The following is a 16,701-nucleotide window of genomic DNA, read 5'->3' on the forward strand; positions in this document are numbered from 1 at the left end:
CAGTGCAGCCTCATGGAGAACAAGAGTATTTCTCGGAATAAACAATGGACCATTAATGCATCTCTCAGTAAAATAAACCACAACAGAAATGTGAATCATTAGCCTGTATCATGTAGCTCTTCATCACTACTTAGATATTCTCACCATGTGCAGCCTCTAAATGAGCAAACACAGTTAGTGTGTGATTTGAAATGGCCTTCAGCAGTGTGCAGTAGCTACAGCAGCTCTCTTCTGGAGTGATCAAATTAGCTTTTTCTATTTATTTAGTTCACGCACACTTATTAACTTAGCACATAAACCGTTTATTCTGTCCAATTCAATCCACAGACACCTTTCTCTTTCAAATACTTATATTGATCTTTTGTATGCTTGTGTTAACCTTCCACACTGCACATGCCGTTTGATTGGAAATTATTTCTGAAATGCTTTGGTGTAAGGAAAAGAAATCTGCAGGATTTGATTTAGCCTGTGGTGACGGTGGGGCTTTGGCTTTCTGAAGCTGACCTAGAGGCCGAAAGTCAAAAATAGAGCACCCATAGATATTTCTCACTGTACGTTCTGCTCCAAATTTGCCGCATCAACACCCTCAGATGAGTTTATGATTGTCGAAATGCATCCTTCAGCGCTGTTTGCTCAGGAGCCGTCTGCAGGTGCTCTAAGGTAGGCTGGCAGACGTTGGTGTAATTTGGGACATGAGGCTGCTGCCAAGGCCCACCCAACAGCGCTTTGGAGTGCAGAGCCTTAGTTATGGTTTTGAGCAGGTGCCAGGCAGGCGCAGGAACACACACAAAACAGGTTTTGTCATCAGACACTGAGGTTTTGTATGCTTCCTCTGAAAACAAGAAGCGCAGCTTCAGTGCTTCATTGCTGGTGTGTATCATATCTGATGGCAGTTTTCAAACCTAGAAATGGTCTGAACAGCTAATGCATACAGTCCTTCTCATGTGCTACACTGAAATGAATTCATATATGATCAAAAATTTACCCTGCAAAAGCTCAAGCACCTATTAGTGACCGAAAAACATCAACATACATTTTGAAACACCCAGGTCTTTTTTTCTGCTTTTAAACCCCACAAATGTTGATATGTTAGTAGTGATGAATGGAGTTATTGGCCTAACACTGGTATCGGCCAATGTCGCCTTGTTGACTGTCATTGGCATATTGGCAAATAAGATGACATTTTACCCAGTGGCTGATGTTTATCTGTTATCTGCCGGCTAAATGTTGTTTTTGTAATATGCGGTTGGATTGGGACAACAGTAGCTGGCATACCCAGCTGCTGATCCAGATAAGAAGCCGCTGGCTGTAAGAGCGCAACAGGTGCTCGTGTGGTTTGCTGGCAAATGAAAGTGAGAGATAATGTTAACCATGTGGGAGTTTTACACTGTTTGAAGGAAAGATCAGCGACATGCAGTTTTTGTCTTTTGCCAAGGCGCTTTTTCCAGAATAGTCAGTGCACTTGGATTTTGGAGAAATACTCACCTTTATATTCCAGTACTGGCACAAATGGCACGCAGATACCTATTTGCTCCACACACCAGCACAGAGTGAGTGGCTGTTCAGCTCTGTAGCTAACATCTTGGACGAGAAGAGAAAGTGACTGAGCTGCACCACGTGTACTGTGTTTTTAGTAGGTGTAGTTAGTTTAGTTGTATAGGTAGCTGTATTGCAGGCTAAAAGGGATTGAAGCAGTTATTCTTAAATAAAACAAACAAACAAACAAAAAATCTTTCTTATGTGAAAGAAGGCCAAATTAAAGGTTGTGATAAACATTTCCACAATTAATTTTGTGTTCATTCAAAAATAGTGTAATGAAGGACTGAATTACTTTCAAACAGTTCAGTTATTTTGTTATAGTAATGATGTATTTGTGTACCTGGCGCAAAAGGAGGACTAAATAACAACAAAAATGAAATAAATAGGAGCAGGGGAAAAAAATCGATACAGCGCAATATCGCAATATTTTGTGTGGCGGTATGTATTGATACATGGACACCATGTATTGTTTCTTATTACATGAATCATTAATATTGCAAATACAAATGTAACTGTGGTAGCCTTTTAAAATACTAAACTCCATTGCTTTTTCCGTCCACAGGATACAATTTTCTGAAGTAAAAATAAAAGTGAGATGAACAGACTGAAAACTTGATCTTATTAGATGAAACCGATGTTGACAGTTTTCCTTTGGGAACATAATTTGCAGCTAAGGTTATAAAATTGAAATATATCATAATATATGTTATCTCAATATTCATTTGAAAGTGCATTAATACTGTATCGTGACAAGGGCTGTCAAACAAGTTTATTTTTAATTGCGATTAATCGCAAAATTGTAATAGTTAATCCTTATTACTTGCATTTTTTAATCACATGCTTTCATTTCCATTAATCTGCACTGCAAAACAGTTAGAAAGTTCATATTGACAAGGTGAAGCGATTCTTACCAGATCGTCTTAATTAGCATGGGACTAGCATAAAGTGGGCATGTCTGTAAAGGGGAGACGCATGGGCACCCACAAAACCCATTTTCATTCAGATATCTTGAGGTCAGAGGTCAAGAGAGTCCTGTGACAATGTATCCCAACTTTGGAGCATTATATCACCCCTTTCCTGAGAAGCGTCCTTAGATCTTCTAATTTCATATGATGCCAATATCATTACTCTAGCTTTAAAGCTCTGTACAGCCTCTTAAAGACAGAGTTGTTGGCTTTTGAATGGCATAATTAAAAAAAAAAAAGGCGTTATGTTAATTGCGACTTAAGTATCATGATAATATTCTTTCAGGGGCTCTCTGATGATTCCCATCCCACGCCTTCAAATATATAACGGCAACAAAATACGTCAGCATCCTTTATCAGCCAAATTGTTATTTCAAACATCGGCACCGTCTCAGAATTTATCGGTGCATCCCTAATGTTAGTATCAGTAAAACCACAGACTCCACCCTTACTTTTAAAATCACTAAGTGCAGCAGCAGATGTCGACTTGTTTTAAGGTGGGCTGTCCTGATGATTGGTCGCTGGCTATTTTTATCCTGCTGACAGTAGAGCTACCTGTGTTGATTGATGCACATCTGCGGACAAATCTAAGCCTGCGAATAAAATCCCAGCGGCACCGCTTGTAGGTACCAGTTGGAGGATGATGTCAGCAGCTTTTATTTACAGTAAATCTGATATGACAGCAACACAACACTTCCTCCCTCCCCACCCTTTCTTTTTTAACCCTCATCTTCCTCCCCCCTCTTGTGTTTCTTTCTTACCCTGCTTTCTCATTTTCTCACCCTCCCCCACTTTTCCTCTCCTCCTCACCCATCCTGTTAGCCTCCTCCCCCTCTTCCTCCCCCCTGTGTTCACCTCCTTCCTCTCCTCCCTCTGTGTCCCAGCAGACCAGTGTGTTGGAGAATGTTGACGTAATGTGCTGCCGACTGGATGGTCGTCCAGCTCCTGCCCTGAGATAATGGATCTCATTTGATCACACACACACACACACACACACACACACACACACACACAGACTCTGAAGTGACTTGCTGAGCTGCTGGAGCCTGCATCCATCCCGCCAGCCCTCTTTCCTCCTGTCTCTTCTTTCTCCATCTCTCATCTCCTCATCCTCCCTTTTTCCTCTGCAGTATTGGCCCTGCCCAGTGGGGAGACTGCTCTCTGTCTCTTTCTCTCTCTCTCTACCCTTTTTTACTTCCTCCCCCCTTTTTTCTATCTCACTATCTGCTGTGTTTGCTCTGCTCTAGTCTATTTCTGGCTCTTGCTTTTCTTGTTTCTTCACTCTTTCTGTCTCTACCTCGGGATCCGTCTCGACCTCCCACTTGTTGGGCTGCTTCCTCGGTGCCTCGTTCACCGCTCATCTTCTTCTTCTCCCCGTCACACCCTGCCTACCCCTGCGTGCGCCCTCCTCCCCTTCTCCATCCGACTTTTGCCCATCTTTTTCTTCATCTCCGTGATAGACTCTCGAGTATTCTCCATCCCATCCTTCATCTCCCGCTCCGTCTCCATCTTACATTCTCTGCCGCTCTTTATCTCCCTTTTCCTCGCTCATTTTATATTCTGCTTGTTTACGCTCCTTTTAATGTGCCGCTCTCTGTGTCCTGTGGCCTTTAGTGCTTTCCTCCCTTTTCTGTATCTTTACTTTCTTCTTGCTTTTGGTCCTTTTTCCATTTCATCTCTGAAACTACGCTGTAAGACGACAGCTCTGTTATAGATACCGTGTGCTATTAGTCCGCTTGTCATTGCCTTGTGGCGGGTAAAAGGCCCCTGTACCTGCTCTCTTTTTAATAGAGATGTGCACGCTTCCTGTGTGTGTGAATCAATAGCCTTCAATCACACTGCACAGTGCGGCAGCAGCGAGGAGGCGTGAGGATTGATTGATGATTCAGTTGTTTGTTGCCACATCCACTAAGGATGCAAGGTACTTGGTCACTGGTTTTATTTTGTTTTTAGCCTCATCCCATTTAAGCAAACTCACCTATATTTTAATTCTGATATTTTTGGCGAAATTCAAATGGAAACGTAGAAAGACAGGACTTGATAGACATAAAGATCTGTATCTTTGCTAAGTCATTGTCCTGTGTGATGACCTCAGCTTTTGTTTAGGAAGTGCGGCATCAAGTTAGCCAATAAGGAAGCTGTGACAAAGCAGTTCTCCTGGCCAATAGGAGAGCAGGAGTTTGGTGCTCTAACATGCGCAAACAAATGCATACAAGCTTGCAGGGTTTGCTTTGAATGTGAGGAGCATAGTGAACACAAGGATACACAGCAGAGAAGTGATTTAATCTGCAGAAGTGTTTGTGCTTTTTGAAGCCACCATTCAAGTCAGTAGGGGTTGAGTGCTTGATACTCAGGTTACTCTGGAGGGTTGGGTGCTGCTGGAGGGTTGGGTGCTGCTGGAGGGTTGGGTGCTGCTTGTTTTAATATGTGCCTGGCTCGCATTTTACCTGGTGAAATTTACTTTGGTGATGTGGCAAAAAAGCAGGTCATGTAAGAAGTAGAGGAAGCCTAGCTGTCATTATTTCAGTTTGCTTTCATATACAGCAAGTTCCCAGCAACTCAAGTGAAAATTTAAATAAAAAATGCATAAATACAAAAATCTCCCTGAGGTTTCATGAAGTAAAAGTTCCTCCCATGCTGAAACTTGGGTCAATTGTGACATCATGTCCTTTTTTTTCCCATTAGCCCGTGAAGTTTGAGTACCTCATGTCCGTCCCAGCACACAGTAGTTCTGATCATCTTCAACCTGAGCTAAACAATAATTGAAAACCCCTGCGTGGGTGTGCAGGGTCTTTAAAAGGTGGCATGATGGTACTCTTCATCATTGTACTGTAATACTACAAATCCATTTACATAAGAATTAACAGAGTTTTATCCAAAAAAAATTCATCTCCATAAAAATTACACAACAGCCACAAACAATACACAATGATAAGAGTGTAAGTGCAGGGGACAACAATTAAATTGGTAGCTATTAGGGAATGTAGCCAACAGAAAAACAGTAACTTCTTGAATTATCCGCTGGTTGCCTGGCAACTGATCCCGGCCAGATATTAATCAGGCACATAACCCCTTGTAAGAAGTCAAATCCATTTCAATCCCGGCCTTTTCGTGCAGATTAAACCAACCAGACATTACCTGTAAATTAGTAATCTTTAGAGGTGCTTATTTTGGCTAGCTGTTTCAATCTTTTCCTTGTCTTTATGCTAAGCTAAGCTGCTAAGCTGACAGCTGCATACTCCAGCTACATATTTACCGTATAAGCAAAAGAGGTATCAATCTTTTCATCTAACTTTGAGCGAGAAAGCAAATATGCAAATTTCCCAAAATATTTTTTAAAGCTCAACACAGAGTCTGCAAAGCTCAACAGAATTAAGGGTGTGGATTCATGAGTCTGTTCACCTCCTGAAGAGCTGTGAATTTTATTAAACTCCTAAAACTCTAATGATGCAGCAGAACCATGATCTGCCTGAGGCTGAAGGCTGAGGTGCAGGATGCGGCGCTGTACGATGACTGCACCTTCATTTTCACAGATCGATATATAACAGAACCCGTGGGTGTAGAGTAAGTATAGGCAGATGTATGTGTGTGTGTGTGTGTGAGAGAAATATAGTATGTGCACCTGTTACTACTGCAACCATTGTGTTTATTTGACTTCCTGTGTATCGGATGGCTTGTTAGTATGGAAGACGAGAAAGCGCGGTATAGAAAACTGTCTGTCAGAGAGGAGAACAGGCGTGGCCCCGAGCTGCAGTCCTCTGCAGTGTCTCTTTCTCCCCCTCTTCCTCCTCCTTGTACGGCACCTGAATAATGACTTGTGTTAATTAGGCCGGGAAGTCAAAGCAAATACTGTCCTCCATCGATTTCTGTAATCAATCTGGTCCCTTCTACCTAATCGGCCTGGATGGAGAGGCAGCCAAGGTTGTCTTCTATTCAGAGCAAAGTGCCACACACAAATAGACACACACACACACACATCCATTTGTGCAAATGTCTCTTTCTTTGTTGTCTGACTCTGCGTCCACCGCTACCTTCCCGCCTCACTTGTCATCACCATCCCTACACAAGCCATAGCAGCAGTCAGCTGTCTAGTTTTCTGATCATTTTGCAGTATGTTTGCATTAATGCGTTGAGTATCTGCGAGCCAGTACACATGGGAAATGAGGAGGGAACAGGTTTCAGTCCTGTTTTAATGAGTTCTATACACACTACACGTGACTGAATCCGAACATGTTGTTGAAGAAATGCATAAATCATTGCAGCAGCGTTGCAGTCTATGCATGTGTTGAATTTCTGAGGAGTGTGTTGGAGAAACAATTTTCAGTGTGTCTGAAGGAGTTGTGTATTTCACGTGATCTGCATAGAGAAGACTCCCTCCTCTGCAGAAGAAAGGCATCTGCTTCATTTGCAGACTTTAAAATATGACTTGATTGCTTGATTGCGTATTTGCCTGATCTCTAAACAAACCACAGAGTTGTCAAACACCTCCTATCTCTGTAGAAGGTATAAGTTGTGATCTGTTCAAAATAAAAGCAAAGATGGCTTAGTGCTCTGTTATTGTTTAAAGGCCGTGACACTCCAAGCCAACATCTGAGAACTAGGGGGCGATGAAAGCCCCGTTGTGTCACTCTCAAGTGTAGGAAATTAGCACCGGTCACCAACCAAATGCTGGTAAAATATGCAAATATCTGCTAGATCCTCTTCACTTACCAGCCAAAAACACGATGGTAATCTATTGAGTGACCGACACAGTGTCTCAGCCGAAAAGAGGCACATGAACACACCAACACCCTGTGTGAAAGGAAATACCCCTCCATACCAGCAGATGGCGGTCATCTAGAATGTGTGGAATTGCCAACGAGGGGTGACGAAAGCCAACGGTGTGGGAGATACTGAGGCAACAAGGGCTGTGGGTGCTCGCCATCACTTCAATGTGGGCAGGCGGTCGACCGTCGGCTTGGTGTGTCATGGTCTTAAGACTCTAAAGTACCAATGTGTACTTTTCCCCTAAATAATTTTCACGTAGCTCACTTTTCATATCAACCTTTCCATTGACACTATTAGGAATATCCTGGTTAGGCATTATCAGTTGTTTCATTCTTCTTATACCTATATATAATATATCAGTAATAGTGTGCAGCATTGCTACCCCCTCAGACCAGCAAGTTTGTTACTCAAGCGCTTTTAGCTTTTTCAATCTAATAAATAAACATGTAAAATGACAAGAAAGGCAATGTTTTTACCCCTTTGTCGTTATTAAACAGATGAATTAACTATATGCCTTCTTAATTTAAGGTTCTCTCTTTAACCAAGCTAAGTACTAACTTCATCTTTTGTAAAACACAATTTCATTTAAACTTGACAGAAAAAAACCCTCAACAAAAGTGTCTTAATTAGTCATGTTGGTTGTCTGGTTAGTTAGTCCACTGTTCCGGCAATCTGATTTGGTCAAAATAAATCTTAATTATCCAAGTTAGATGTGGAAATATGCTGTTTTTCCTCACTGTCCCCCTGCCATGGTGGCTGGTTACAGTACTGTAACGCTATGGTCATCCCCAACACTCACATTCAATACATTTGTCAGCTCAGCTGCTGGTTTCGGTAGAGACTGACCTCTAGAGGTGTGTGCTGTGCACTACATACAACAAGTTAAACTGAGAGCAGGGCATGTGTATTTTTTTAAAGATTATTTTTTTAGGCTTTTACCTTTATTTTGACAGGACAGTACAAGTCTAAAAAGGGACAGAGAGAGAGGGGACGACATGCAGCAAAGGGAGGAGGCCAGAATGGAACCCACGGCTGCTGCGGAAAGGACTTTTTTTGGGGTTTCTGATTTTTGTCTGCAATGCTGTCAGGTGCTCAGCTTGGTTAATATTTAGAAAACATAAAATACGGCAATATATATAATCTTCATAACAAATGGAAGTCTGACACCAGTATGCAATTGAAATAAATAAATAAATAAAATTGTCACTCACATCTTTCATTATTGCTCATAAGATGATTAGGGCAAATCAAGCAGAGTGATAAATTCTCTGGTAAATGGACTAAACCAGAGACAAATTCCGCTGATAACATACCAGTACATCTTACCAGGAATAACAAAAACGACTCCAAAAACAAGGAGCCCCCTCTATCCTCTGGATTTTATTAAAATATTGTATGCAGTCATATTAATACCTGGGTTTCCGATATCATAAATATGACCAAGAAAAGGTTTAGGAAGACGAAAGCAGGACACCATTGCTGCATGTAACTTACTCACTCCAGCAGTCACTTGTTCAAGCGGCATATGGGTGCCGTCATCTCGGAGAAATACCTCCCTATAATGAACAGTGATAAAAGGTGGAAGATATTTCCTTTCTTCGGCTTTATATCACTGTGATCAGTGAGACAGCGGCCCCATCATCCCTCCTCTGTTCAGTCTCTTCCTGGAGAAAAATCCCTCTCACTGCAGTACCATGCTGCTGTGTAGCAGGGTTTTCTAACAGAGGTATCTATCAATAAATCTGAACTTAAAGTTACATTAAATAAGCAAGTGATATCATTGACAATCAGCATTTTCATAACAGTTGAAAGCAAATTTTCATACTGGTCATAATCAATAATGGGAGCAAAGGTCCTGCTGTGGTCTTCAGTGGTGTGGGGCAGTGTGACCTACAGTCAGGTGTTGTATTGCTCTTTCTGCTCTCTCTTACAGTGGCGTAAATGGTATTGATTTTAGTGTTTTTAAACTGGTGAGGAAATCAGTTACTACACTAGCGCAGTGCAGCATGATGCTCTGAAAGAATATTAATGAAGAAGAGCTGTGTATGTGTCTGTCTTAAAAAATGTTTAGAAATTCTCAGCTTCTCTCAGCTAAAAGGTGTAGATGAAGAGCCTGTGTGTGTGTGTGTGTGTGTGTGTGTATATGTATGTATGTGTGTGTGTGTGTGTGTGTGTGTGTGTGTGTGTGTGTGTGGATCAATGGATCACCATGTTCCCTTGTAATCTATTAAACAGCAGCCTGTCTGCTCCTCATGTCTCTGCTACTGGGGGTTACAGTACACTCACGCACACACGCGCACACACACACACACACACAGACACACACACAGACACACACACTTGTGCTTTCATCCTTTTTGGATGGTAGGACGTCTTAACATACAGGAAAATTGAGGGCCGTCATAAAAATAAGAATTGACAGGTTTCATTTTTGTATTTGATATCACTTAAATGTTCTGTATGTGATATTCAGAGCATTAACGTAGCACCATTATATATATATACACTATTTGCTCTGTAAAGATACAGTGGCATAGCTTTACTGTGGTTTGTTTTAGTATTGTCAGAAACACTGGTTAATTGGTACGTATTGATTCTAAATATTTGAATCCGTTTCAGTACTAATTTGTTGCATAACTAATTGACCTCTACCATTCTGCTGTTCACTGCTACTAACAAAGAAAAACAAAAGTTGTTGTTGTCATGGTAAGGTTTCAATCATCTTTTGACAATTTATTTTAACCCCCCCCCAGTAAGCCAGTTCAACCATTCGCATGTCAGTACATGTGTGTATCCCACTGGCTTACTCATTGCTGTTCTGCCTCGCACTACACCCATTTTATGGGGAAGACACCTTCATAGGCTATCATCCACCCTCTGGTTAACACCATAACCTCTGTCAGCATTGTTGCTGTTGTTTAACACAGTTTATGGAGTTAGCGCTGTTAGCTGCTAGCTGCCAGCTGCCAGTTAAGCCATGTTGACAACCTCGTCAACAGTGTATGACAACTTATCTGCTATGAATTTGTCATAGAGCCCCTTTATAGTGAAATTCTTGTATATTTGATCTATATTTTATATTCTTAAAAGTCGCTAGTTTGATTGTGGGTCATACTAACTTATTACTCGTCATCTCTGTTTACCTGGATGAATATTGCTATGCGTCTGGCTACAATAGCTAATCCTTGAGGCTCCTCTGTTGCTTTTGGTCAGACTCAGAGACAAGCATACGTGAAATATAAGTTATCTTAATTTCAGAACTTTAGGAGGCTTGCGTCCTAACACGTATTGATTTGCTCTTTTTTCCAGATCTCAACAATGTTTGCGAACCAGTGCAAAATTTCCATGACCCATCGTCTCAATGGCCACAATTAGGAGAATAAAAGGTTGAAAAATCAAGAGAAGGATTTGATATACAAAATAGTGGAAAGTAAGTTAAATTATGTATGGTACAATATTCCCACTTTATGCTCTAAAGGATTTGCTCATACAGCACAGTAATAATCCAAAATGAAAACACTCCCCCCTCAGTCATTACTTAACATGCAGCAAGCCTCCGTGTTTTTAATTTCTCCGCTCTCTTTACTCCTAATTACACTCTCCTCCTCTACTTCCAACTGTCTCTGCCCAAACTCAGAGGCTCTGGCTGGCAGTTTGCTGCCACTTTGCTGTGTACTCACTGCCAATAGAGCCGCTTGTGCTGTAGTTTGTAGAGTTGAAGCCTCCAGCAGGTAGCTTTTTGTTGGCAGTCTGTGCCTGTTTTTTAACTACTGTTCACTTTCTGCCACACAGACTTGTAAATATAACCTAGACACAAACACCAAAATTAGCTTATTTGGCATTTTGTCAGTTTAGTGATGCTTTCTCAGTTTAAAGTAAGTGACTAAAGTGATAATTCACAGTTTTCTGCAGCTGGAGTTTCAGTTTCTGTAGTTGTTGTGTTCATTCAGCTGTGGTATGAAAGTTGCCTGGTTTAACAAACACTAACATGTGTTTTATAAATGTTGCCAATAAGAGAATAAAAATAGACATACTGTATACAGTAAAGTTAAACCAATTATTTATCTAAATAATGTATTATGGGTACACATTTTCAGTGTAAAAGTAACTTTCACTGCTTTAAATTTCTCTTGGGTTAAAGTGAAAACCACACTTCACCACACCCACACACTTTCTTGCTTTCTGCTTTTTCTATTTATTTGACAGTATTTCATAAACTTTTCATATAATTTTCTGTAATAGTTTACCATGGTTATGAATCAGCAGTTTAGATAATGAAGGCTGAAGCACCGCAGAGACGCTGCCAGGAATAAAGAGTAACAGCTACTTCTCCTGAATAGTAATATATTGGTGCAAATGAGCAGTGGCTTTCAGTTGTTCTTTGGAGGCAGATCATAAATCATCAAAATAAAATAACAAAAATTACCCCAAATAACATTCAGTGATGATGCCAATCACTGATAGAAGACACATTCCTCAAATTGCCTAACCTAAGTGCACACAGTGCAGCGCCCAGAGTTAAACCTAGTGAGGTCCTTGAGCAGGTTGCCGATCTTTGCACATGCTTTGCTTGACATAGCAAAACGCCATTGTGGCGTGGTGCAGTCCATGGGAAGTAATGTTTTTTAGAGCGATGCAGTGCGCAAAACTTGACCAATATTTTCAAAATGTCGATAAAACACTATTGCATTATAACTGCGTTTCCATAAATTGATGTTATGCGACTCCTCCTCTAACAGTAACAGTCCAAGAAGCATGGCGATGTATCTTCCACACTTATGCTCAGCTTTTGAAGATTGTGCGATGCAATAACAGCTCTTGTAGTACCTGCTGCATGATGCCCGAGGGAGCTGCTTCCTACCAACAAGCAAATAGCCATAGCATCATGTGACTTATTAAAGCGAAAAAAAGTGTTTCTATTGCAAAATATGGCTTTTTTAAATCACATGGAATACCACCTCATGCGAACATGAAAACTTTTTTAGCAATACATGGAAGATTTTTCTTTTTTATCGAAATTAACATGTTTCCATTAGGCATATTTTTACATTCCCAATGGGACCCCGTCTATCATAATGTTATCAAAAATTTTTTACCAAGAGATTGTTGCAACTGAGGATAAAATGATGATTTCCCAGAGATGTAAAATCCTGTTATAAACTACTGTTCAGTGTTTTACTGTCTAGCCTCCAAACTCATGGATCTATAGCTTAAAGTAGCTTCCTGGATCGTACAGTATTTAATCACCTCACTGTTGCCCAGAGAAACGCGGCCCTACCAACACCTTTTTAATGCAGGGCTATTTCTGTTCTGAGTGACCATTAGCAAGCATAGTGACACAGCAAAACTTCGCTCACGGGAACAAGGTTTCCCACTGCGACTTTGGAAGCTGAGCCTGTGCCAAGTTTAGCTCAGTGCCTCCTGTTTTCTACCCCGTGTCTCTGAGGGCTTGTAGCTCTTGATCAATGCTGTTTTGCTTCCATCTGTCCATCAGGCTGTGGCTTCTGTAGTTGTAAACCATGTCCTTACAGCTCCTATTTTTGTATCAAAGTGTTGATTAATAATTGATGGTGACAATATGTTTGCTGACTCCTTCAGTGTTCTCACACCAGAGGCTCATGTTGGCCAGCTCAGTGAAACGTGTCTCCGTGTTTGGATGGCAAAAATAATTTCATCTCGTCTCAGGGGGCGTTCCAGCTCTGCTGACTGTGCATGTTGCACTCTTCATGGCTGAGAGCGCAGGGGACGAGACGAGGCCGTGACAAACCACATCAGTAATGTTGTCATGCTCTAAGTGTGAATGTGATTTATGTGCAGTTAATTTCCGAGTTCTTCTCCGCGGTTCATCACGGGGTCACTGATGTGAAAAGTTCTCCTCTGCAGTTATCATAAGAAAATGATGATCCAATTACAGTGACCGACACCCGGCAGACGCTCCTGTCGCTGTGAGATTTCTGTAAGATGAGGTCACCCAGCTGTGTCAGCCACCATTTTCTAAACATGTTTGCCCTTTTTGTTTTACAGCTGAAACTTGAAGATCGATCCATCGTCATTCGAGACATCGTGCGACGGAACAACTCTAACGTAAGAGGAGTTTTTTTTCTTCATCTCCATCCCTGCCTTTTCACTCCACCTCTCTCATTCTGCCTTGTTATTTCGAGCTGTCTTTCAGTCAAGTCTTGCTTTTTGTCAGTCTTGTCACTGTTCACCTCTCTGTTCCATCTGCTGCATCAGACATGACTGGAATATTATCGCAGGTCGACACTTACAAAGGACTAAGAGGAAACTTTCTGTGCCACCGCAGTGCAACAGCTCCCAGTCTAAATACAGACGCAACACTTTTCCTTTTGGTTTAGATTTAAAGTTTTGTCTTGTATACATGCCGTCAAACCATGTGTTTCTGTTGATGAACAGGTTAATGTAGCAGTGCTGATAAATGATATGATGATATGCTGATGATATGCTGACGTTGTGTTTGTTGAATTACAGGACAACCAGTGTGGCATTGTGACCAACATTGACATCGAGTGTGCAGTGAAACTAGTGGGAACAAGCTGTGTTCTGTATCCAGTTAACAGCAAAGACCTGCAGCACATCTGGGTAAGACATTTTATTTGAGGGCCTCACTTCTCGTACACAGGACCATCAGATATGTTTATGGTAGCACTTTATTTGACAAGTCCGTATTTTCCTGAGACATTTTAAAGTGATTTCTTGAAAAGACCCATTTCATAAATTTCACAGAAAATTGATATTTGCTAGGGAGGCACCAGTCTAAGTTTTCAATCCCATTACCTGGACTTTTGGAATCAGCTGGTAATGAGAACTGATTCCATACCAATGTTTAATTAATAAACTGTATGTCTGTATGTGTGGAAGTGACTTGGATCATTCTTTTATGTTTTAGGCATAACTTTGCTAAATTTGTGAATGTGGTGACTCATGCACACCTTTGAAAACTTACGGACAGGTGCATATGAGGAAGCAGTCCATAGATGGAGAGAGGAGAATTGCACACTGTCCTATTGCTCGCACATTTTTTTTTTTTTTATTGAGCAAACAACATTTTGATAGTAAGACCTTTATCAGGTTAAGTGGTGAAAGTCTGACGACTAAACTGTTGTTTGTTTAGTGTGCAAGAATCCTCCTTTCTTTTGCTAAATTTGTAAAACAAAATGTAACAAAAGCATATACATTCCCTGATTATTTTTTAAATTATTAAAAATAATGAATAAAAGTTGGTGAAATAAATCTTAAATTCACCAACAAATTGATCAAAACCCAATCAAAATCTTAAATTGAAGTATAAAACAATACAACTGTATAAAATGAGAATATTATGTGACCTACTGATACACCACTGATGTATGACTTAATGAAATCTGACATAAACATAGAATTGAGCCAAACAGATCAGCCACATCGTCACAAATACCTGATCCAGCTATTTGAGACAGTATCAGCCTAATATCCGATATCAGTATTGGATCGGTGCATCACTGATATTTGCACATTAGTATACATACAGATGCATAGTGATGAGTCAAAATAAGAAAAGTCTGCTTCCACACACTGCCAACACTCGCGTTTTCTCGCGTTTTATCACAGCAACAGTAACAAATGCTTGATGACAGCCTTTTTGCTAAAATGGAGCCAATATTCCTTTTTCCCTGACAATTAATACCAAACTATATAGTACATTCCAGTACATTTCCTGGGAAATTATTTGGAAATGACAGACCCACAAAATACAGAATCGTCAAATTTCTCTCTCAGATACCAACACGTACTTCTAATTACACACATTTAGCATTTGTAGATATTATAAAATGTCTAAAATGTATAAAATGATAAAAATACAACATGTCATTGCATAGCCTTTTGTATAATATAGTTAAGAAGTGTGTTAAGGAAATAAAATGTTTGACTGATTGCCAAAAAAGTGATAATTTATGACCACCTGTAATAATTTTGTAAGACTGAGCTGTACATTTCTTACAGCTTAACCAATTTTATGGTGAAACATTTGCTAACATGCTCTGAGTGTTTAAATTCTTAATTCCTTAGACAATTGTAGTAGATTCCTCTGTTTATTTTAAATTATGGATCATTACAAATATGTTGGGTTTTAAAAGTAAAAAGTAGTCACATAGTGAGACAAAAGAAATCATGTAAGAGTCAAAAAACGATGATGATGAAAAATGATGCATCAGCATGCATTGATAATTGTTTTATTATCGCATCATAGCCCTGTGAATCGAAATCAAATCTAATCGTGAGGTGTCTACAGATTCCCACCCCTCATCTCATGGTACATTTAGTACTCAAAGCAGTATTTGGTACCAGACAATTCACCTCAGTCGTTGCTGATAAGACGGTTGGTTTAGAAAAATGGTAACAGAAATGATAAACTTCTGCAGCTTTGAGTGAAATATGTTATTGTCCAAGTAGCCTCTTTTGTCAGTTAACATACAGTATCACAGTGTTTAATCTGAAGCTGTAGCGGTGTTGGTCTTCCATAAAGAACATGAAACTGATCTACAAGTGATTACTGTGCACTATGATTATTATTGTTTTACAGATAATACTTTGATTTAAAAAAAAACCCAAAACTTTTCTCACATTCATTGTGCTCTTTCTAGTCTTTTATGTACGGTGACTATATCGCCTACGACTTCTGGCTGGGGAAAGTGTATGACCTGACTAATCACATCATCCTCAAGCTCTCCAACGGAGCCAGGTAGACTGTGTTTGTGTGTGTGTGTTTGATTTAACAGCGTGTGTGTCAGCGTGTCTGTCGGCATGTCTGGGTGCTGGCACACAGTCATCAGTGCCAAATCCAGTGAATGTCAACCAGGAGTCTCTCTCTCTCTCTCTCTCTCTGCCTCCCCCCAGGTGCTCCATGAGTGTGGAGGACGGTGCCAAGCTTTACGACGTCTGTCCACATGTCAGCGACTCGGTACGTAGCCACAAGTGCTTATCTGTCACCTCAGGTACATCCACTCTGAGCAGAGCAGCTGTTAGTCAGGAGTCACATCCCTTTACAGAAAGCTGGCCTGTAGACTGTAAATACTTATCTTTAATATTCTATAGTTAGCATTATTTTTGTGGTCCTCAGCCTGTTTTCATTCGAATCTAATGTAACATCCATCCACAGATGACATTTACATGTGTGTAGGTCTAGTTTGTAAAAGAACACGTGTTTGACCTTTTCCAGAGCACTTTTTTACGCTCTATAGAAATGTTAGAACAATTACTCTACTTTGCATTTCACATAATGTAATTTAACTGTTTTTTTGTTTTATAAATCTGAAATTTCCATTTTAGTGTTTTTGGCAGATTTACGACACACCATGTCCTCTCCAAGGCTTATTTACTGGATTTCACAATTTCAGAATAACTAAAAAATCACACTTTGTTTAGACCTACA

The 16,701-nt window shown here is 40.3% G+C and overlaps 1 protein-coding gene across 2 annotated transcripts in view; it reads left to right on the plus strand.

Annotated features, from left to right (window-relative positions):
- The window catches only part of ube2o (ubiquitin-conjugating enzyme E2O), a 48,775-nt gene that overhangs the window by 12,567 nt on the left and 19,507 nt on the right, over nt 1-16,701 (plus strand). For both annotated transcript variants that reach the window (XM_042484754.1, XM_042484755.1), the window contains exons 2-5: nt 13,296-13,355; nt 13,761-13,871; nt 15,914-16,011; nt 16,167-16,230. In XM_042484754.1, coding sequence (XP_042340688.1) covers nt 13,296-13,355; nt 13,761-13,871; nt 15,914-16,011; nt 16,167-16,230 — 333 coding nt within the window. The remainder of the gene's footprint in view (nt 1-13,295; nt 13,356-13,760; nt 13,872-15,913; nt 16,012-16,166; nt 16,231-16,701) is intronic.

This window comes from Plectropomus leopardus, chromosome 4 (assembly GCF_008729295.1).
Source record: "Plectropomus leopardus isolate mb chromosome 4, YSFRI_Pleo_2.0, whole genome shotgun sequence".
Lineage (NCBI taxonomy): Eukaryota > Metazoa > Chordata > Actinopteri > Perciformes > Serranidae > Plectropomus > Plectropomus leopardus.